This window comes from Dermochelys coriacea, chromosome 1 (assembly GCF_009764565.3).
Source record: "Dermochelys coriacea isolate rDerCor1 chromosome 1, rDerCor1.pri.v4, whole genome shotgun sequence".
NCBI lineage: Eukaryota > Metazoa > Chordata > Testudines > Dermochelyidae > Dermochelys > Dermochelys coriacea.
The window spans coordinates 352,564,631-352,585,949 of record NC_050068.2 but is presented as its reverse complement, the minus strand read 5'-3'; the positions used below and the strand labels follow the sequence as shown (position 1 = coordinate 352,585,949).

Sequence of the window (21,319 nt, the reverse complement as noted above, 5' to 3'; positions counted from 1 at the left end):
CTCCCTCCCTCAGTGGCTCGCTCTCCCCCACCCTCACTCACTTTCACTGGGCTGGGGTGCAGGAGGGGGCTCCAGGCTGGGGAGGGGGGCTGAGTGATTTGGAGTGTGGGGCTGCGGGTTGAGGTGCAGGATGGGCTGAGGGCTCTGGGGTGGAGCCAAGGTTTAGGGTGTGGGAGGGGCCTCTGGGCTGGGGTGGGGGTTGGGGTGCAGGGGGGGTGAGGGCTCTGGGCTGGGGATGTGGACGGTGGGGTGCAGGAGGGGCTCCAGGTTTGGGGATTGGGGTGCAGGGGGGGTGAGGGCTCTGGGCTGGGGGTGCGGGTTCTGGGGTGGGGCTGGGGATGAGGGGTTTGGAGTGCAGCAGGGGGGTCTCAGGGCTGGGGCAGGAGGTTGGGGCTTGGGGCTGGGGTGTGGGCTTACCTCAGGCAGCTCCCGGTCAGCAGTGCAGTGGGGCTAAGGCAGGCTGCCTGCCTGTCTGTCCTGGCTCCGGGCTGCGCCCAGGAAGCAGCCAGCAGTTCCAGCTCCTGACCTAGGCTGGGGGGCCAGGAGGGGGCAGGAGGCTCCACGGCCACAGGCACCACCTCCCGGCCAATGGGAGTGCAGAGCTGGTGCTTGGGGCGGGGCAGCACGCAGAGGATCCCTGTGGCCTCCCTGCCTAGGAGCTGGACCTGCGGCTGGCCATTACCGGGGCACAGCGCGCTGCCAGGACAGGTAGGGACTAGCCTGCTTTAGTGCCACAGCACCACTGACCGGACCTTTAGTGGCCTGGTTGGCAGTTCTGGCTGGAGCCGCCAGGGTCCCTTTTCGACCAAGTGTTCCAGTCGAAAACCAGAGGGCTGGGGTGGGGGTTGGACCTATGTGTGTATGGGGGGACTGGGGCCATTTTCGTCCTTTCCCTGCTGTACGGCCCCATCCTGGAGAAGGGCGTGGCCCCTGCGCGCGGGGCAAGTGGGAGATGCCATGGGCAGCGGCAGAGCCAGACAGGACCCACTCTGGGGCTCCTGAAGATCTCAGTGCCTGGCCTCTCTGCAAGGGGCACCACGTGGGGGGAGGTTTGTGGGCCATAGCCCCTCTCCCAGACATGGGTCACATATGTCTGGGCTGAATTAGAGCCAGGCCTGGCTGCAACAGACCCCGGAAACCCTCCCCTACCCGCTGGGCACCTGCTGCTGACGGCTCTGTCCCGAGCAGGCCCTGAGCACCCCTATGTGTGTGTGGGTGGGTCTCCAACTCTTGTCAGACTCGAGCCGTCCCCCTTTCCGTGCATGTGGGGGGTCCTTGGCCCCCTGTGCTGACCAGGCCTGGCCTTTACTGTCTCCCTGCAGGTTTCTTTGGCCCTACGCTTCCCCCAGACTGGCACCAAGAGAGGAGGGGACCACAGGAGAGGAACAGCACAGATGGCGTCTGGGACCAGCCCCAGGACACCAGCCCCTCCCTACCCCGTGCCACGGAGCCAGGTGAGCCACTGGGCTGACCCGCCTGTCCTGTGGGGCTGGGGCAGCCCCCAAACCAGGTCCTCCTTCTCCGAGTCCCTCCCACTGCCTGTCCCCAGCACACAGAGCCTGAGCAGACGCCAGGGCACCCAGAATCCCCGCCACATACGGAAGGACACCCACCACCCAGCCCTGTGCCCCCACCCACCGCGCAGAATGGGCCCCCTCGTACAGCCCACGATACTCTCACACTGAGGCACCCCACCATGATACACATCCCAGTGCACCCCGATACACACCCCCAATGCACCCCAGCCCTGATACACACTCCAATACTTACCCAGTGCATACCTGATACACAGCCCAGTGCACCCCCAATACATCCCGATACACACACCCTAATGCACCCCAGCCCTGATACACACCCCAATACGCACCCCAGTGAACTCCGAGACAATCCTGATATGCACACACACTAATGCACCCCATCTTGATATGCACCCCAGGGCACCCCCGACCCCCCCAACATACACTCCCCATGCACCCCTCTGATACCCCTAATGCTGCACTGATACACACTCCAGCAAACACACACACAGCACACAGACTGGCCAGCATGCTATACCCCCCGGTATACACCCCAGCACTCCCCCAGTGTGCCCCCGATACCTCAATGCCCTGATCCCCCAACACACACACTCCCATGCCCTGATACCCTGGTATACACTGGTGCACGTACGGCTCGAGTACTGGTAGCTGAGCCCCAGGGCGTCCCCCCTCACCCTCTGTGCCCCACATGCTGCCTTATTCACACAGCAGGAAACACGGGGACTGTCAGGTCCAAACAAGGACCCCCAGCCAGGGCCCGGCCTCCCGCCTGGCTGCAGGACTCCCCCTGGCTCTTTCTGGCCGTAGAGCGCCCAGGGCCTTGTCCTTTTGCCTGGGCCCACGGCTCACACCCTCCTGTGGCTCAGGCCCCTCCCGTGGCAAGGGGGCCTTTGCGTCCTCGCCCTAGTCCCCAGCCCTGGGGGCACGATGCTGAGAGCAGGGGATGCAAAGGGTTAACGCTGCCGGGGCTGGACTCTGCTGAGGGGCTGAGCTGGCCTGGAGCACCCAGCCAGGGTGCGGTGGCAAGTCCCTGAGCCGCAGCGGGGCATGTGCAGGGTCCTCGGCCATGCCTGGCTTTGCACAGAGCTCGGTGCTATCTCGGCATCTCCCTGACATGGGGGAGGGGAGCTCAGACCTTTGCCCAGGAGCTGGCTCGACAGGTCTGGGGGTGGGGGGCCTGCAGGGGGCCTACAGCCGGTGGGGTGTTGCACAAGGCCCAGGTGCACGTGGGGATGTTTTTACCTGCCTATGTAGCCTGGGTGGGGTTCCCAGCAGTGTAGGGAAGGGCCTGTGGGGCTGGCCCGGGGAGCGGGGGTTGGGACGAGGCACAGGGGGACTGGCTGGGGCACTGCTCCGGGCTGGGCTGGCACTTGGAACCGGGCGCCCGGACTGCCCTTGCTGGGCAGCCACCTGGTGCATCCTGTCCCAGGCCAGGGGTGCAGAGTCAGTGGCCCGGAGGGAGGAATGCAGCTGGGTCTGCAAACCTGCCTGGCCTTGGAGGGGCCCCACGCTGTGACCAAGGCCTCTGGATAAGCTGGCTCCTTTTGCCAGTTGCTGGAGAGGCTGGTCTGACAAGGCCAGGGAGAGAACCCCGGTGTCCTGGCCAGCCTCCCCGCCTGGGGGGCCATGCTGGGCCATTGCTGAATGCAGAGGGATCAGCCCCCTGGTGCTGCGTGAAACCCAGCACGTCTCAGAGCAGGGAGAGATTTTTGAGGGTTCAAGCCACCCTTGCACCCCCCGGGGTGGCTCCTGGCCGCACACCCCTCGCTGCCAGCCCTGGGGGAGCTTTCCATGACTGGATCTAGCAGCAGCAGGAAAGTCACTGGGGCCGGGCCGGGCCGGGCTGGCGGGAACCGTTCTGCCTCTGGAGGGTTATGCAATGAAGTGTGGTCAGAGCCCACAGAATATGCTCCCCTGCTACCCAGCTCCCCGTCCTGCTGCCCTCAGCCCCTCCTAACCCCACTGTCTCCTTCAGCCCACTCCCCCCATCCCCTCTCCTGTTCCCCACATTGCCTCCTCCTGGGGTGCCCCTGCTGTGCCCCAACCCCCTTTCTGCACTCCCCCCCAGCCCCATTAGCCTGTGGCCGGTGGGGCCAGGACAGTGTCTGGCGATAGCCTTCAGTGGGCTCTGGTTGGGCCCGGAGAAGCTGCGCCCCTGAAGGTCACTCGGCTCCATGCCCAGGGGCCGGGGCCGCCTGTCACATCCCATGGGGAGATGGAGCGAGAGCTGCCATCCCCTGCATGCCCAGGCTGACGGGTGCCAGGCAGCATTAGCCTCCATCCGGCAGGCTCCTTTCCGGGTGCAGGGGCATGCGGCGCCCCGGGCGCAGCGAGCAGACAAATGCTTGGTGGCAGCCCGTCAGCCCAGGTAAGAGCCGCCTGCATGGAGGTGACAGATGGATCTGGACAGGGGTGAGAGCTGGCGACAGGCCCGTCACCTCTGCAGTCTCACCGTGTCCCTGGCTCAGCCTGCTGGGAAGGGCAGCACAGCCGCTCAGAGACGACCTCCCGCTGGTCTGGCATGGCGTGGGCAACCGTGCTGCCGCTGCTCCTTCCATCATCCCCTGCCTGGCACTGCCACCCTCTGATTTCCAACCCCCGCTGTGGCTGCGTGGTCTCCAATCTCGGGTGGGAGCAGCGAGCGCCTCTTCCCCCACCGGTATCCCTGCTCCAGTGGGCTCGACTCAGCCAACCCTTTGCTAGCCGGCCTGGCCATTGGGAGCAGGTCCAGCACACCACTCGCCGTACCCTGCAGGAGCCCAGCCTGTCTCCATGCACCCATGGGCGATTCGGGATTGCTGCTCGCTGCAGGGAGCCACGTTCCACCCGCCTCTCCTGTGCTCTGTGATGTCAAAGGCCACTGCTGGGCAACCCTGGAACCCAGGGCCGGGTTTGGAATCCCACCGAGGAGTCGCTCGGAGCAGCTGGAGAGAGATGGACATCGCTGTCAAGCCCCACATACCCCCCACCATGGCCCTGTATGCCGAGAAGCACAGCGTCTTCCAGCTGATGCAAAGCATGGTGGAGGCACTGGTCATCCACCAGCCTGAGGACCCCGTCTCCTTCATGATAGACCACCTGAAGCAGGACAGCGACCACGTGCCCAGGGTGTTTGTGCTGGGCCCCCCGGCCGCTGGGAAAACCACCATTGCCATGTTGCTCTGCAAGCACCTCAACGCCTCGTACCTCAGCCAGCAGAAGCTGCTGTCCAACAAGACGCTGGTGCTGGCCAAGGAGGTGCAGAGGTACCAGCAGCAGCAGGAGCAGATCCCAGACGAGCTCTGGGTCGGCCTGCTCCAGGACCGCCTCTCGGACGTGGACTGCATCAGGGAGGGCTGGGTCTTGGATGGGTTCCCCCAGACCCGCGAGCAGGCCTTACTGCTGCAGACCTCCGGCATCATGCCGCGGCACGTGGTGGCGCTTTATGCGCCGGACACCGTGCTGGTGGAGAGGAACCTAGGCAAGCGCCTGGACCCCATCAGCACGGGGGTGTACCACACCACCTTTGACTGGCCGACCGACCCCACTGTGGAGCAGCGCCTGGTGCAGCCCGACGGCTGCTCGGAGCAGGCCACAGCCAGGCGGTTGCTGGAGTATCACCGCAACATCCAGAGCATCTTCCAGAGCTACCGGGGGAACTTCCGAACTGTCAACGCCGACCAGCCCTGCACCGATGTCTTCTCCCAGGTGCTGACGTTCGTGGAGAGCCAGCCCCGCTCGGCTGCCCCCTTCACCCCCCGGGTCCTGCTCTGCGGGCCCCCTGGCAGCGGGAAGAGCCTGCAGGCCGCCCTGCTGGCCCAGAAATACGGCCTGGTCAACGTGGGCTGCAGGCAGCTGCTGAAGGAGGCCGTGGCGGAGAAGTCGAAGATCGGGGAGCTCATCAAGCCATATTTTGAGAGCAGGTGCCCGGTGGCGGACAACCTGGTCCTGAAGGTGCTGCGGGAGCGGCTGGGCAAGCTGGACTGCGTGTCCTGCGGCTGGGTGCTGCATGACTTCCCGCGTGACGCGGACCAGGCCGAGCTGCTGAGTAACACCAGCTTCATCCCCAACCGGGTGGTCTTCCTCACCCTGCCCGTGGACGCCATCCTGGAGCGGGTCTCTCAGCGGGCCACAGACCCCGTCACTGGCGAGCGCTACCATCACCTGTACAAGCCGGCCCCGAGCCTGGAGCTGTGCCAGCGCCTTCGGCAGAACCCCCAGGACGCGGTGGAGCAGCTGGAGCTGCAGGTGGATCTGTACGGCCGGCACGCCGCGGACCTGGAGGAGTTCTACGAGGATGCCATCTACGTCAACGCCGACCAAGACCCTTACGCTGTCTTCGAGTCCATAGAGAGCTGCCTCACCCGGCCTCTGCCCCTCCGCACCGTCTAGCACCTGCCGGGCAGGGAAATACAGGTTGTTTTCAGAATGGGATTTGGGGTCATCTTCTTTAACAGTGCCAAGTGTTCTGGGGGGGCAAGTAAGCCCCGCTGGGCTCCCTTCACCCCCACTTCCCTGCCCAGCCCCCAGCCCAGCAAAATAACTGGGGTAAAATATTGAATGGCTCCCCAGTGGCATCAATGAGGAGCCAGCAGCGCCCAGCCAGATCTCCAAGCACTTGGCTTGGGACCCTCTGCCACCCAGTCCATCTTTCCTGGCCTCCTTCCCTCTTCCCCTTCCCCCCGCCCTCGATTTTGAAACCCCTGCAAGTTTGCAGAACCCCACCTCTCGGCTGCAAGAGCAGGGGGTCCCTGTTGCCTTGGGGGTCTCTGGAGAAGGTGCTGGACCCCAGGGCCGCTCTCTGGGGAAAGCTGCCCGATGTTCTTTTACAAGTCTTCTCCCAGATTGTCTGATGAGAGCTTCCCAGGCTGGGCTCTGCGGCTCCCTGGGGCACGAGGGGACCCTCCGGAGCTTTGAGAAGCTGGGTTGGAGGAATCTCTGCTCATCCCAGGCCTGGCATGGGGAGGGGCCCTTCCCCTCTGCAGGCGGAGGCAGGGGTCTCAGCAGAGTGGAGCTGTGCCCACCGGAGATGCTCGCGCGCTCCTCCGCGCTGGGTCTCGGCCCCATCCTGCTCTCCCGTCCCGCGTAGCTCATAGCCTCATGTTGGTGTTTGACTCTAAGGAGTCTTTCTCCTCAATCATGTTACAAAGGGCACATCTCTGCTGCCCCCCATCCTGCAGGCTGACCCCCTCAGATGCCCCTGGGGTGCCAAGTGTGGACTGGCTGCCAGCTCTGCACTGCCTTCACCTCCCCAAGGCAGCTGGTCCAGGCAGCTTTGCAGAAGGGCCTTTGATCTCCGAGCAATGGGGAGCCCGGCAGGAGAAACGTGGCTCAGCGAGCTGCATGGCAGGACCACCAGCTCCGGGTGGCAGCGCCAGGGCTGGGTGGAGAAACAGAGGGGCCATCATCTCTGGGGCCGTCGCCTGAGCACACCTGCGCAGAACCCCACTCGGCCAGTCCTGCCGCGGGTGCATCGAGGGCGGCGTTCTGTCTCCCTCTGTAACGGAGCCGTTCTCTGGCCCAGCACCCAGCCTGCTGCCACCCTGGCACACACCCAGCGTCCATCCAGCCCTATTGGTGCATATGTAATGGGGGCCTTGCCCCTGGAGCGCCCTCTGGCGGGGCAGTGCTGCAATTAAGTCCCTGCCTCAGTTTCCCCTAGTGGGCTTTTAAGAAGTCGTATGAGGCTTATGTATATTGAACAGTGCCCCTTCCGGGCTCCAGCTTATTTAACCAACACATCACCCAGATCAGCCTCCACTGCAGCCGCCTGGCTGGAGGGGGCAGGGGGTGAGCTGCCTCCAGGTCCCTCAGCAGCCAGGCCCTTTTGCCAGCAGTGGGGGAAGGGTCTCTCCTCTAGGGCAGATCGCCAGAGGTTGAACCGCGCCGGCCCTTCCTCCAAACGGCGTCTAATTCCTCGGCTCTGGGGCTGCAGCTTCTCCCGCCATCAGGACCAGATTCTGGAGAGCCTGAGCATTGGCAGCTCCTCCCTGCCCCAGCACCTGCCCCCTCGCTACATCTTCCCTGGGACGCCCCCTCCCCAGCCCCCTGAGGAGCCCTCCCCAGGAGCCTCTGTTCCGTAGGGGGACCCCCCTGGGAGGAGCTCCGTAGCCAACCCTCCCAAGGAGCTCCCCCCGCGTTTCCTCCCTGTGCCGGGGCCCGCATGGCGCTGCCCAGCCCCTGAGGCTGTCAGGTTGCCCGGCGGGATCTGGCTGGTCACTCTCTTTAGCAGATTTCAGAGTAGCAGCCGTGTTAGTCTGTATTCACAAAAAGAAAAGGAGGACTTGTGGCACCTTAGAGACTAACAAATTTATTTGAGCATAAGCTTTGCATCCGATGAAGTGAGCTGTGGCTCACGAAAGCTTATGCTCAAATAAATTTGTTAGTCTCTAAGGTGCCACAAGTTCTCCTCCTCTTTAGCAGAGTGTGTCGCAGGGTGGCTGAGGGCCGAGTGCCCCCGGGACACCAGAGCAGTAGGCTCCATGCAGGGGATGGGGCTGCCACGCGGCTGGGGCCAGTGGGTCCCCGATTGACGATAATACTGAGCCCAACCTGTGCTTCTCGTCCCTACATCTCAGCGCATTAGGAATGAGGATGGGACCATTCTCAGGGACAGAGGGCTGGGGAGGAGCAGGTCCCACCGACTCAGTGGCATGGCCAGGCATAGCCCTCCAGACCCCCGGTCCTGAGCTCTGCCCCTTGGGTCATGGCGCTGGCCGGGCACGGGCAGGACGATCCTGCGTATAGCAGGGCACACGGCCCTGACAGCAGCACGGCCCAGGGGCCAGGCAGCCGGCTCCATGGCAAATTCCTCTGCGGTGATGCAAACGTGCGGGTGGACTGAGAGATGCCAGAACTAATCCAGCGAAGAGGGGGCTGCAAAGGCACTTGGTGCTGATCCGAACCTGGCTAAAGCCCTGGATTAGACTCGAGAGGGATAAACAAGGCGGGGTGCAGGGCCGGGTCCAGATCCCCTGCGCTGCTGGAGCCCTGTCCCCGAGTGGGGCCATCAAGGAGGGGGAAGCGGGGCTGGGCTGAGCTCCGGGGGGCACCTCGGGCAGCCCCAGTTCAGGCTGCCCGGGGGGGGGAGGCTGTGTCGGCGTTGGGGTGAACGCTGATTGGCATCTGCCCTGCCGCTTCCTGCCAGGCCCCATGGAGCCTTTGTGCCCCGCTGGAGCCGGCCATTGTGTGAGCCGCTGTGTTTGGAGAAGCCCCTGGCTACGCAAACAGCCCGAGAGGCAGCCCATTGCGGCTGCCACCAAGGCTTCCGAGCCCGCCAGCCTCCCCTCCCCCACGCCAGCGCCCACGGGGCCGGCCAGCGGGCGCTGGGCTTGCTCCAAAGCAGTTGCAACGCAGAGGCTTTTCTCAGCCCCCATCGGACACAGAGGGGCCCCTAGGATGTGCCCATGGATCACGGCACCCTGCGTTTGCCTGGGTGGTCTCCTGCCCGTACCCAGAACCAGACTGGCGCTGCTTGTCCGCCCTGTCCGTCTCAGCCCCCGTGCCCTGGCCCTGCTCACTCCCTGGCCTCAAGCTCAGGTGGCCTCTCCCAGCAGGGAGAAGGGTGCACCCGGCTCTCCTCGCGGCAGGGATGAGGGGTGCATAGCAGTGCCCCCTCCTGCTTGGGGCAGGACCCGAGTCAGCTGTCACTGAGGAGCCCTGGCACGCTCTGCTCTTGGAGTGAGCATGGGGTTCCCTGGGGTCCCCCTCCAGCGCCATGTGCCACCCGTGCATGGTGGGCATCCGTCCCTGCCGTGCTGGCCCAGCGGCACGGGGGGCTCCGCACAGGGCATCTGCCTGAGCTGACAGTCGGCACCGCCTCACCCCTGAGGTCACAGGGGGCTTGGCCAGCCGGCTCCCCACAAGCAGCAGCAGCCCGGCACGTTCTGCCAGCAGCTCTGTGGCCCCAGGGCCCCCGGATTAGGGGCTGTTTGCTTTCATGTTTTATCTCCAGAACAGAGTCCCTGGCTGTCTGCTTTCCAGCCGCGGGCGCAGATAGCGCAGGGATGTGTGTGGCTGTGTGTTCTGCGGTCACGCGGGGGGAGCTCAGGGGATGTGCGCTTGTGCATGGCGGGTGTTTGCATGGCTGGACCTGAGTGCCTGAATACAGCAGTCACCACACCCTGATCTGGGGCCTTTTCACTCTAAGGCCTGTGTGTGTTTCAAAGCCCCCCCTTTGCCCTCCCCCCATGGGCACATAGTCAAGTGCAAAATGCACACGCACAAAGTTGTGTCTGCATGTGTGTTTCGTGAGTGTCTCAAGTGGGAGCGTCTCCTAGGTGATGGTATATTGGTATGCGTGTGTGTGTACGCACTGGGACACGTGTGTGCTCTGTGTGTGTGTGTGTGTTCACACTGGGGCACCTGGGCGGGAGGGTTGCGTTCTGGGGCCGGCACTTGCTCTGTGTATGTGTGTGCGTGGGCTATGCAGCCAGTTCAGTGCATGCTCTGTGAGTGTGCGTGTGCACTCTGGGGCTGGTGCATGCTCTGTGCATGTGTGCTCTGGGGCCAGTACATACTCTGGATGCGTGTACGCTTTGGGGCCAGTGAATATTGTTTATGTGTGTGCACATGCTCTTTGGCCAGTGCGTGCTCTGTGTGTCTGTGTGAGCACATTCTGGGACTGGTGTGTGTTCTGTGTGTGTGTTTCTGTATGTATACACTCTGTGGCCGGTGCCTGCTATGTGTGTGCGTGATCTGGAGCCGGTGCATGTTCTGTTTGTGCATGTGCGTGCTCTGGATGGGGGGGTGTCATTGAGTCCCCGGGCGATGCCCTGGAGCTGCTCCCTACGAAGCCAGGCAAGTCTCTGGGGAAGTCTCCTCTCTGGGAGCAGCCTGTCTGCAGGACCCACAGCTCACCCGGCTCCCCCCTTCCTGGGTCTGACCTCGGAGCATCCAGCATCCTCTGCCCCTCCTTGCGCTTCCCACAGCGAGTCCACCCAGGCGGGGTTCTGGGGGGGCCAGAGGGTCCTGCCCCCCAACTCTGCAGTCAGACGCGACTCTCAGCCAGCCAGTGAAACAGAAGGTTTATTGGACAACAGGAACATGGTCTAACACAGAGCTTGTAGGTGCAGAGACCAGGACCCCTCAGCTGAGTCCATTTTGGGGGGCAGTGAGCCAGACAACCCCATCTGCACTTCACTTCACATCCCCAGCCAGCCCCAACTGACTCCCCGTCCAGCCCCCTCCTCCTCTGGGCTTTGTCCCTTTCCCGGGCCAAGAGGTCACCGGATTCCTTTGTTCTCCAACCCTTTAGCTCTCACCTTGCAGGGGGGAAGGGCCCAGGCCATCAGTGGCCAGGAGACAGAGTGTCGGCCATTTATGTACCCTGGCCCTTTGCTCTGCAACAATTACACCCCCTTATCCCACCACCTAGAGACTTAAGAAATGCCTAGGGGAAACTGAGGCACCCCTACAGTATTCAGAGGAAATATTAAGAACAGTCCCACTTTGTTATGGGGGGGGTGCACCTCCTGGGGCTGGTGCATGCTCTGTGGGGGGTTGTGCGTGCTCTGGGGCTGGTGCATGTTCTGTGTGGGGGAGGTGTGTGTGCTCTGGGGCCGGTGCATGCTCTGTGGGGGGTTGTGCTTGCTCTGGGGCCGGTGCATGCTCTGTGTGTGTGTGGGGGGGTGTGCTCTGTGGGGGTGGGAGGGGTGCATGTGCTCTGGGGCCGGTGTGTGCTCTGTGGGGGGGGGTGTGCTCTGGGGCCGGTGCATGCTCTGTGGGGGTGGGGGGGTGCGTGTGCTCTGGGGCTGGTGCATGCTCCTTGGGGGTGGGGGGGGGCATGTGCTCTGGGGCCGGAGTGTGCTCTATGTGGGGGGGGGCGCTCTGGGGCCGGAGTGTGCTCTATGTGGGGGAGGGTGCTCTGGGGCCGGTGCATGCTCTGTGGGGGTGGGGGGGTGAGTGTGCTCTGGGGCCGGTGCATGCTCTGGGGGTGGCGGAGAGACAGGGCAGCCTGTTTCCATCACCCCTACCTTGCCCCTGGTGCCCCCTGGTGGTCCCCACCCCCTGGGGCCAGGCCCCAGGTGCTGCCCAGCTCCATGGGGTACCAGGCTTGCGTTTCCCGGCCCCGGAGAGGTAGGAGGGGGTGGGCTTTGTGGGCATCCCCACGATGATGACAGGCCATGAAGACCCACTGGGCCCTGGCGCTGGGTCTGCCTCCGCGCCCTGCTAACGGCCTCTCCGTCTCCTTCGTCCCCAGGCCCGGCCCCTGGCCCCTCTCCCGCCAGCGGGGGGGCACTGGCCACCTGGCCCAGATGCACGCCAGAGGAGTGCGGCTCCCCCAGCCCTGAGCCCGAGGACCCCCCGGTGCCACACCTGCTGCCCTCCCGGCCCCTCTTCGTCACGCTGCACGCGGACTGGAACACGGCCATGGCCAACTGGGGCCTGGCCTGGGAAGCCCACGTCTACGGGGCCGGCTCCCTCTTCAGCCTGCTGGCCCTGCTCTCCCTGCTGAGCCTGGCCTGCCTCCCCTTCCGCTGCCCGGCTGGCTGCACCTTCCTGGCCGCCCTCGACCTGCTGCTGCTGGTGGCTGGCGCCGCCCGGGCCTTCCTGCTCTTCTACGACGCCTACGGGCAGCAGGAGCGGCTGCCGGCCCTCGCCTCGCTGCTGCTGCACGACCTGCCCTTCCCTTGCTTCTCTTCCGCGCTGGCCGTCGCCTTCCTGCTGCTCTCCACCCGCTCCCGCGTCCAGCTCTCGCGCGCCCGCTTCCGGCACCCCGGCTGCCTGGCCGCCCTGGTGCTGCTGCACTTCTCCGTGGCCGTGGGCGCCGTCCTGGCCGCCGACCTGCTGCGCCAGTTCCCCTTCCTGCTGCTGGTCTCGCGGGGGGCCTTCGCCCTGCTGGCCGCCCTCCTCTCCCTCGCCTTCCTCGCCTTCTACTGCCTGGGGCGGGCGGACGCCATGCAGATCTACCACCTCCAGAGCTCCACGCCGCCCACCGAGCCCCTCAGCCGCTGCCCCTTCGCCGATGCTGGCGACTGGAGCCGGGCAGCGCGCACCACCCTGCTTGCCGCCTGCTTCGCCCTGCTGAGCGCTGCCCTGCAGGCCTACGCCATCCTCCACGCCCTGGGCTATGGCCTGCCGCCGGGCTTCTTCGGGCCCTGGCCCTGGTGGTCGCTGCAGCTGGGCTGCCGGCTCTGCGAGGTGGGCACCGGGCTGCCCCTGGCCCTGGTAGGCCTGTACCCCGTGTTCTGCTCCCATGAGCCCCCCTGCCTGCATTGCTGCGGCGCGCTCTTCCGCGGCCCCGTGAAGGCCCCCATCCTGGCCAACAACTTCCAGTGGGCCGTGGCGCAGCACGAGAAGCTGGTGATGTGCGACACCATCACCCGCAGCGACTCCGAGTTCCTGCCGCTCTACGCCCTGGCCGGGAGCCGCCCGAGTGCGGACGGGGCTGCGGGCTACTGCGGCGCCCACAGTCTGGGGGCTGCCAGGACCTCAGAGACGCGCCTCGAGGGCGGCTACGGCTCGAAAAGCTCCTCCGTCATCAGCGTGGCCATGGATAGCGACCCCACCGCCGACTTCCAGCCCCCGTCGCCCATCAACCTGCGGCGCAGCATCGACGAGGCCCTGTTCAGCGAGGCCCTCATCCCCGCCAGCTTCTTCCAGCCCGCCAGCGCCCTAGCCCAGTCCAGCACCCTGGCGCTCAGCCTCCAGAGCCCCGGCCTGCAGGAGCGCCAGGGGCTCCGGGAGACGCCGGCCAGCCGTGGCCTGTACCGGACGGCCTCCTGCACGGACCTGGAGGCGGCCCTGCCCCAGGGAGGGGATGGGGTGGCGTCCCCAGAGGCGGGCGCTCCTGATGCCGCCCTCTGCTCCCCGGGCAGGTGGAGGGGCAGCAGCTGCTGCTCCAGCTCCCGCTACGGACTCTCCCTGGACGGCTCCTCCCTGGTCCTGTGCCCCAGCCCGGAGCCAACCACCCACGCGTCTTCCTTTGCCTACGAGCCAAAGCTGCCCCGGGGCCAGAGCGAGAGCAGCCCCCGCCGGTCCCCCCCGCCGCCCGGGGGGCCGTACCTGCCCCTGGGCCAGCCCTCCCAGGAGTTGTTGGACTCTCTGGTCCTGCAGCCGCCGGCGGGCGACGTGGCTCTGCTACAGGAGGAGTTCCTGGACGTGTGCCGGCAGATCGACGCACTCAGCATCAGCAGCGACACCATCGACCTGTAGGGAGAGGGGCCGCCCTGGCCCTGCTGCGGCCACCTACCCAGTGGGCCCGGCCTCGCAGGAGGAGCCAGGGCGGCCCTGAAACCCACATCTCCCCCCATGGTGCTAGGCGGGACGGGCCCTTCCCGCCTCCGGAGGGGGGTCCCCTCTGGTCAGAGCCAATGCATGGCCCATGCACCCCAGCAGTGGGCGCTCACACCACACCAATGTCCCGGGGGTCCCGCAATGTCGTCCCCCCACCCGCGCAGTGCCCACACTGCATTGCCCATGTCCTCCCCCACGCCGGAGAGGGGGTGGGGGAGCCAGTGGCCGGCCATAGGGGCCTGCAGCTCTATGACGAGGAGAGGGCGCTTCCTGCTGGGCGAGAGAAGGGACTGCGGGCTCCCAACAGCCAGGGCCCACAGCTCCTTGGGAAGGGGGCCCAGCTCTTGCCCTGGCCCCCGGAAGTGGCTCAGTAGAGATGCCCCATGCCCGCTCCCCCCATACACCTGCTGCTTAACACCCTCCTCCCCGGCTTCCTCCGGGTGGGCCTGGGCCCAGACTTTGACCCCTGTATTAGCAATGAGGTAGGCTCGTGGTTTGTACTCCAGACTCCAAAGCCCCCAGTGGCAGTGACAGGCCCCCGGGCGCGGGGGCCGGAAACTCCTCCCTCCTTTGCATTAATAAAGTATTTTATCAACAGGAGCAGCTGGGTCCTCGTCGGGCAGGAGCAGGGGGCGTTACATGGATAAACCTGCAAAGCCCCAGCCCCGTCCCGTTCCGAGTGTCTGAGTGAAACACAAGTGCCGCCAGGGAGAAAGGCAGGGAGCAGAGCTGGCCCAGGGACCCTGTCTGAATGCCGTGGGCTGGGGACTGGCACAGGCAAGGGACACTGGCACAATGCCTCGGGCCACACCCTCGGCAGGCGGCCGGTGTCGCTCCCCTGAAGCCAGCAGAGGCAGTGGAGGACGGGCCCTTAGCAACTCTTCGGCCAGCCCCAGCAGGGTCCTGCCAGCCCTGCGCCAGCCCTGCACCGCCCAGCCAGGACATGCGCGTTGGGCAACCTTTGGAGCAGGAACTAGTGTGTTTGTTGGGCGGGGGGAGCAGTGTGGAGACACTGCAGCCCCCTACTTGTCCTCCCCCGTGCTCCCCTGGGCTGCCAGTAGGAAGTGGGGGGCCTTCCCAGGCCTCCAAAGCACCCAGCTGCGCCAAGTCACCCCCCTCCCACTCAGGGGCCCTCTCTCCAGGGAAGGCAGGGCCAGCAGCTGTGATGGGGGGCTCCTGGGGCCAAGGCTGGGCTCCAGCTGGGGGGCTGTGAGAGGCAGGGTGCAGTAACCCCGGTGGCAGCTGTGGGCAAATGCCTGCTGCCTTTGGAGATCCAGGGGTGACACTGGGGGGTAGGGTGCCCTGGGAGCAGCCCAGCGCTTGGCCCTCCTGCGTGAGTCACGCTGGCTACCAGCCCCGTTGCTGGCACAGCCGAGTGTCCCTGTGCGGCGCCGCATGGGGCAGGCTGAGGGTCTGGGAGGAGAGGAACACGCAGGGCGAGTGTGTCCACCCCGCCCCACCGCTGCTGGCAGACAGGACGCTGGGCTAGCTGGGATCGGGTCTTCTCCCAGCGCTTCAGTCTGGAGGGCTGCAATTCGGGCTCTCTTGGTTAAGAGCCCCCATCTTGACCTGGGCCACAGACTGTTCACTTACAGAACTTGCATGGAGACATCCCTTTCTCAACAACCTTGTCCCCCCAACAAGCTGGCCAAACACAGCCACTTGGTTAGAGGACGGTTTAATTTTCTTAACAGCTTTCACTCCATCTGAGACCTTCTCAAAGCCTACACAATCCCCTTTCAGGCAAACTTTAGACTTCCTAGAGAAAAGGTTGGAAGCCTTCTCCTTCCCTTTGCCACACACAAGTTCAGGAATCTTTTCCTTCTTGCTACAGGTTTCCACATCCTCAGTAGGTAACAGGATCAAATCCCCTTTCTGCTCTCCTTGTGCCCTGGCTAGGATCTCACCCTGATTAGACAGAGTTGTGACACCCTTTCCCAGCCACACACGAGCAACAAGCAAAATACAAGCACCAGAATTGTCTGGTCTCTGGGATTTTACATAGACACTAACTGGATGCGACCTAGTTACAGGGCCATTCTCCCGAACAGACACAAACTGAGGACCATTCCCTTCCTGGGCTTTAGCTGACTCCAGAACCAGCTCCGAGACAACTGCACTATTCTCACCATCACCGGCTGAAAGGCCCCTTCTGTCTGCTCCACAGACAAAGAAGAGCCGGAGACACTTTCTCCTTTCCCAGACACACAGCTCGGGATCTCATGCCCCTGGTCCCAGCACACAGGGCTGTTCACAGACAACTGCTTGGAGACCAGGGTAGCTCCCTCCATAGGCGAGTCAATACCCCTGACAGACACAGGCACGTTTCCTTCCCTGTCCCAATTCTCCACCCAGCTAACAGGTAAGGTCCAGGGACACTCATCTTCCGCTCTCCTGGCCTTCCCACCCTGCTGACTAGACACAGCCATCAGCTCACAGGGCTGCCTAGGCTCATCCAGACTTTCCTTACCAAGCACTTTGCCACTCGCAACAGATCCCCGGCCCTGCCTGTGTCTCCCCCCACTCAGCTGGGGTCTCAGCTCCCACTGTGCTCAGCGCTGCCCTTGCTGTCCCAGTGGGGGTAGGCAGCGAGCTCCCTGCTTTCCTCACTGCATCAGAGCCAGAGCGAGCCCCCTCTCTAGTGTGCAAGGGGGTGGGGAGCATCTCTCTGTCCCACCCAGCCCCAGGGGGCTGGTTACAGGCAGGTATCCTGAGCCTAGCAGCTCCTCCCTGCTGCCAGCCAGGTCAGCTGTATTTTCACTGACCATTTCCCTCTCCACGGATTTGTTCCCTGGATTCAAATTCAAACCCTCGACCGTTACAGGAGCAGGGCCTGGATCCTGTCCCAAAGAGACACAGTCACCCCCCAACAGGGTCTTGCAGCTGGTATCCTGGAGAACCCCAACGACCAGCCAGCCCCACCCCTCCTGGGTCTGCACAGGGATCTGGGCCATAGGCCAGGTGAGGGGCTTCATCCCTGGGACCCTCACCCAGCTCACACAGCCCCCCAGCATCTGAGGCTGCACCACCAGGGGCCTGACACCAGTTTTCTCTGCCCCAGGATCTCGACACCCCAGGAATGTCTCCCCATTGACCATCACCTTCCGCTCCCACTGGGGGTCCGAGAAGCCTGAGCTCAGGAGACTCCACAGAGACGCATAGGTTGGGGTCAGGAGTGGGAGCCTGTCCACCTCCCCACCCATCTGGCTGATGGAGTCTATGGCCTTGGGACCCAGCAAGGGAGCTAGGCACCGGGGCTTTTCCGTAGGGTCCCCCTGGTTCAAATCGCCAGCCTACTCAAAGGCATCCACATCCCCCCTCCTTAACCAGGGGCAGCAATTTAGTCTCGAGGTTCCCTGCGGAACTGGCCCCCCGGGGTCTACCCCCGCTCACCCCTGGGAGGTCCCTTCTGCCTCTCCGCTCCACCATCGCCAGTTCATGCTGCTGCTGTGTCTGCAGCTCTTTCTCGGGCTCTCGCTGCCTCTCACAGTCCTCTTGCTCTCTCGGACTCAGCTCCAATCCCGTCCGTCTCCGATCCCCCGATGGGGAACCCGATCGTGAAGGCCCCCGTCTGGTCGGGGACAGGAGTCTTGGGGGAGCCTGGCTACTACTCCAGCTGCTCCCAGATCCGGCTATAGCCCCATTTGGGTCAGGAATCTGCTCCTTAGAGTGATCAACCTCCTCCAGCTGCACGATTAACTGGGCTTTGGGGAACTTTCCAATGTGCAACCCTCTTTTTTTGCACAGGGTTACAACGTCCTTCTTAAGGAGACGGTGACAGGCCCTCACTCCGCTGTCCTCAAGTTGTTGTGGACTCACAGGCCTGTGTGCTCTCAGCTCCCCACAGTTTCCAGGGAGAACCCCTCGTGTGCCAGCCCTTCTCGAGGTCACCATCTCTTTGCCAGGGTCGAGCTGCAGACTCCTCCGCCCCTGGGACCGCTCGCTGCAATCCCCCGGGGAACCCTGTTACTGCAAAAGTCCTTCTCTCTCCCAGGGCCAAGCCACAGGCTCCTCCACCCCTGAGACTGCTCACTGCAGTACCCAGGGGGACCCCATTACTGCACAGTCCTTCTCACTGGTCACACACTCCCAGGGTTTAACCGCCCCCAAAACTGCTCCTCTCTGAGCCTTCAGCACGCCAGGTCCTTGTCAATCCCCTTTCGTTTTACTGCTCCTCAGTTACTTACTGCAGGAAGTGCCATCCACGGGGTGCAGTACATCCCACCGCTGCCACCAGTTGTCACGGAGTCCCCGGGCAATGCTCTGGAACTGCTCCCTATGAAGCCAGTCAGGACTCTGGGGAAGTCTCCTCTCTGGGAGCAGCCTGTCTGCAGGACCCACAGCTCCCCCGGCTCCCCCCTTCCTGGGTCTGACCTCGGAGCATCCAGCATCCTCTGCCCCTCCGTGCGCTTCCCGCAGCAAGTCCGCCCAGGTGGGGTCCTGGGGAAGCCAGAGGGTCCTACCCCCCAACTCCGCAGTCAGACGTGACTCTCAGCCAGCCAGTAAAACAGAAGGTTTATTAGATGACACGAACATGGTCTAACACAGAGCTTGTAGGTACAGAGAAGAGGACCCCTCAACTGGGTCCATTTTGGGGGGCAGTGAGCCAGACAACCCCGTCTGCACTTCACTCCATGTCCCCAGCCAGCCCCAAACTGAAACTCCCTCCAGCCCTTCCTCCTCTGGGCCTTGTCCCTTTCTCGGGCCAGGAGGTCACCGGATTCCTTTGTTCTCCAACCCTTTAGCTCTCACCTTGCAGGGGGAAGGGCCCAGGCCATCAGGTGCCAGGAAACAGGGTGTCGGCCATTCTCTGTGTCCAGACCCCTGCCCACACCTTCCCTCTAGGGCTCTGCAACGATCATACACCCTTATCCCACCACCTAGATACTTAAGAACTGCATAGGGGAAACTGAGCGACCCCCACAATATTCAGAGAAAACATTAAGAACAGTCCCGCTTCATCACATCCACGCAGCCCCAGGCCACAGCACCTGGTGCACTGCCCAGGCCTGCCCCAGCTCTGCCAATACCCTGTCCCACCCAGCCCCAAAGCACGGCACCCCGTGCACTGCCCAGCCCTGGCTAAGAGACAGAAGCAGTCCTCAAACATCACTGTGACACCCTGTGGTCCCTGGGTCTCCATCCAGGGACACACCCAGCCAAAAGCCCTGCTTGACTCCAGAGCCAGCCCATGATCCTGAAGCCAGGCCAGCAGAGACAGCCTGGGGCAGCCCACTACCTGGCTGCTCCAACAGCAGGCTGACCCGGGCACAGCACTGAGCCAAGACCCCAAAGAGTGAGACATACACAAGAGATGGCTTCGAAATCTCCTCTCCCGACCCGTCCCAGGATAGAGGCCGAAATCAGCTACCACTAGGGGGAGCCACATGCTGCAAGTTTGCAGGGTCCAGCATTTCGAAATCAAGGAAATGGGCACAGAGGGAAAGAGAGACAATGGAATGGGTGTGTGGGGCGATGGACGGAGCGTTGGTGGGGGTTTACGGGATGGATGGAGGGATGTGTGTCTATGGGGAGGGATGCTGGGTGTGTATTGGATGGATGGTGGGTGTGGATGGGGATGAAGGGAGGGATGATGGGGGTGGATGGGAGGATGATGGGGGTGTACGGGATGGATGGAGGGACGCTGGGTGTCTATGGGGAGCGATGGAGGAACACTGGGTGCATATGGGATGGTTGGTGTGTACAGGCTGGGCGGATCGATGGGGCAGGATGGAGGGACGATGGGAGGGTGGATGCTGGGTATGGATGGAGGAGGTTGGAGGGATGGTCCGTGGGGATGGAGTGACTATGGGGATGGATGGGGGGAGGACGGACGTCAGGGTACACTACAACGAAGGCAAGGAGGGTGCTGTGAAGTCATTTCCCCTCCCCCCACCTACCGAAGTGGGAAATAGCATTTCTGCTGCCCTTACTTCCCGGGCTCCAGCCCAGCCTCCCTGCGCATCCTTCCCAGGCACCCGGGGCGGGGGGCAGCTCGCTGCGACCTGCCCTTTGCACCAGGGAGCCATGTCTGGGCCTGCCAGGGGTCAGCCTGCACTCCGCCAGCCACCGGCAACACAAGCTCTCCCCTCCCAGCCTGCGCAGCCCCCTGTCCCTTTGCAGGTCGTGTCAGGCACACTCCATCCCCCGAGGCCGCCGAGCGCACCCCCCAAGTGTCCCAAGCTCAGGGAGAAAATCCATCCAAGGGCTGACAGGGCGCGATGGGACAGGCGGCCGGGGAGGAGGGTGATGGGGACGGGTGGCCGGGGGCTGGGGAGAATAGGGGAGGAGGCCAGATAAATGGCCTCTGAGTCCTAGAGAGCGATGCCAGGACTTCTCTGCAATCTGGAGGCAGGACCTAGGTCTGCAGGTGGAAGGGCCTGTGGCCTCCCCTGGGAGGGATGGGGAGGCAGGTGTACGAGCCACTCATCCCGTGCCCACAAGCTCCACAAACTCACCCGGGGCCAGGATGCCCTGCTGGGAGCTGGCTCTGTTCCAGTGCCAAGGCCCCGGAGCTGCTGGGACTTCTGCCATCAGGGTCGGGGTGGGGACTATGGTTCCCCTTCCAACCCAATGATGCTTCAGGGCAATGAGTTTGCTGGGTCTCAGCTCAGCAGGTGTCACATCCACTAGCCCCCAGGAGAGGCCGAGGCAGGGCTCCCTCAGGCTGAGGCCAGTTCTTTCCCCTCTCTGACCCCTGGCGGGTGGATGAACCCTGGGCTGGTCCAGGATCCCCCCATTCCAACTGGGCGCCGTGCGCTGGGTCAGGACTCTACGTCTGGGGCTGGGATTTGCCTGGGCTGGTGCCGAGAGGCCAGGGGGGCGCTAGCGACAACCTGTGGGGGAAGCTGCTTCCAGGGTGCAAAGGGCTATGGGTGCTCTGCTCACTCCTACAGCTGCACACCCCTGGCTGGGGCCGTGCTGGCCTCTACCGGGCACAGCAGCCATTGCCCTCAGCGACCAGGGGAGACCCTTCCTCCGTCCAGACAGGGCAGCTCCGTTTTCTGCTGCCAGCACGTCTGAGCAGCTGGTCTCAGCTCCCAGGGTCTCCGAGCCTTGTCCCCAGCGGGGAGGTTGAGATCAGGGGCTGGGCCAACCCGACCCCCTGTGCAGCCCCAGTCACTCCACGAGGGGCCCCAGCCCGGGAGCTGCGCATGCCCTCGGCCACATCACGGGAGCAGGCAGGGGTCCCCAGCCCCAGCCCTAGCCCCTTGCCCCTCCCGCACCCCCGGCCCCCAGGGGTCCCCAGTCCCAGCCCCTTGCCCCTCCCGCAACCCTGGCCTCGTGCCCCCAGGGGTCCCCAGTCCCAGCCCCTTGCCCCTCCCGCACCCCCGGCCCCGGGCCCCCAGGGGTCCCCAGTCCCAGCCCCTTCCCCCTCCCGCACCCCCGGCCCCGTGCCCCCAGGGGTCCCCAGTCCCAGCCCCTTGCCCCTCCCGCACCCCCGGCCCCGTGCCCCCAGGGGTCCCCAGTCCCAGCCCCTTGCCCCTCCCGCACCCCCGGCCCCGGGCCCCCCAGGGGTCCCCAGTCCCAGCCCCTTGCCCCTCCCGCACCCCCGGCCCCGTGCC

General features: G+C 64.3%; 2 protein-coding genes across 2 annotated transcripts in view; both read left to right on the top strand.

Annotated features, from left to right (window-relative positions):
• PRRT4 (proline rich transmembrane protein 4) overlaps positions 1-14,627 on the top strand; it is a 30,896-nt gene extending 16,269 nt beyond the window's left edge. Inside the window, exons 3-4 of the mRNA XM_038411352.2 lie at positions 1,323-1,454; positions 11,719-14,627. Coding sequence (XP_038267280.1) covers positions 1,323-1,454; positions 11,719-13,673 — 2,087 coding nt within the window. The 3' untranslated portion in view covers positions 13,674-14,627. The remainder of the gene's footprint in view (positions 1-1,322; positions 1,455-11,718) is intronic.
• Positions 4,424-5,909, top strand: LOC119859382 (adenylate kinase 8-like). The gene has a single exon (XM_038411445.2). The coding sequence runs from the start codon at positions 4,473-4,475 to the stop codon at positions 5,907-5,909; it is 1,437 nt and encodes a 478-aa protein (XP_038267373.2). The 5' UTR covers positions 4,424-4,472.
• Positions 14,628-21,319: the final 6,692 nt, after the last annotated feature.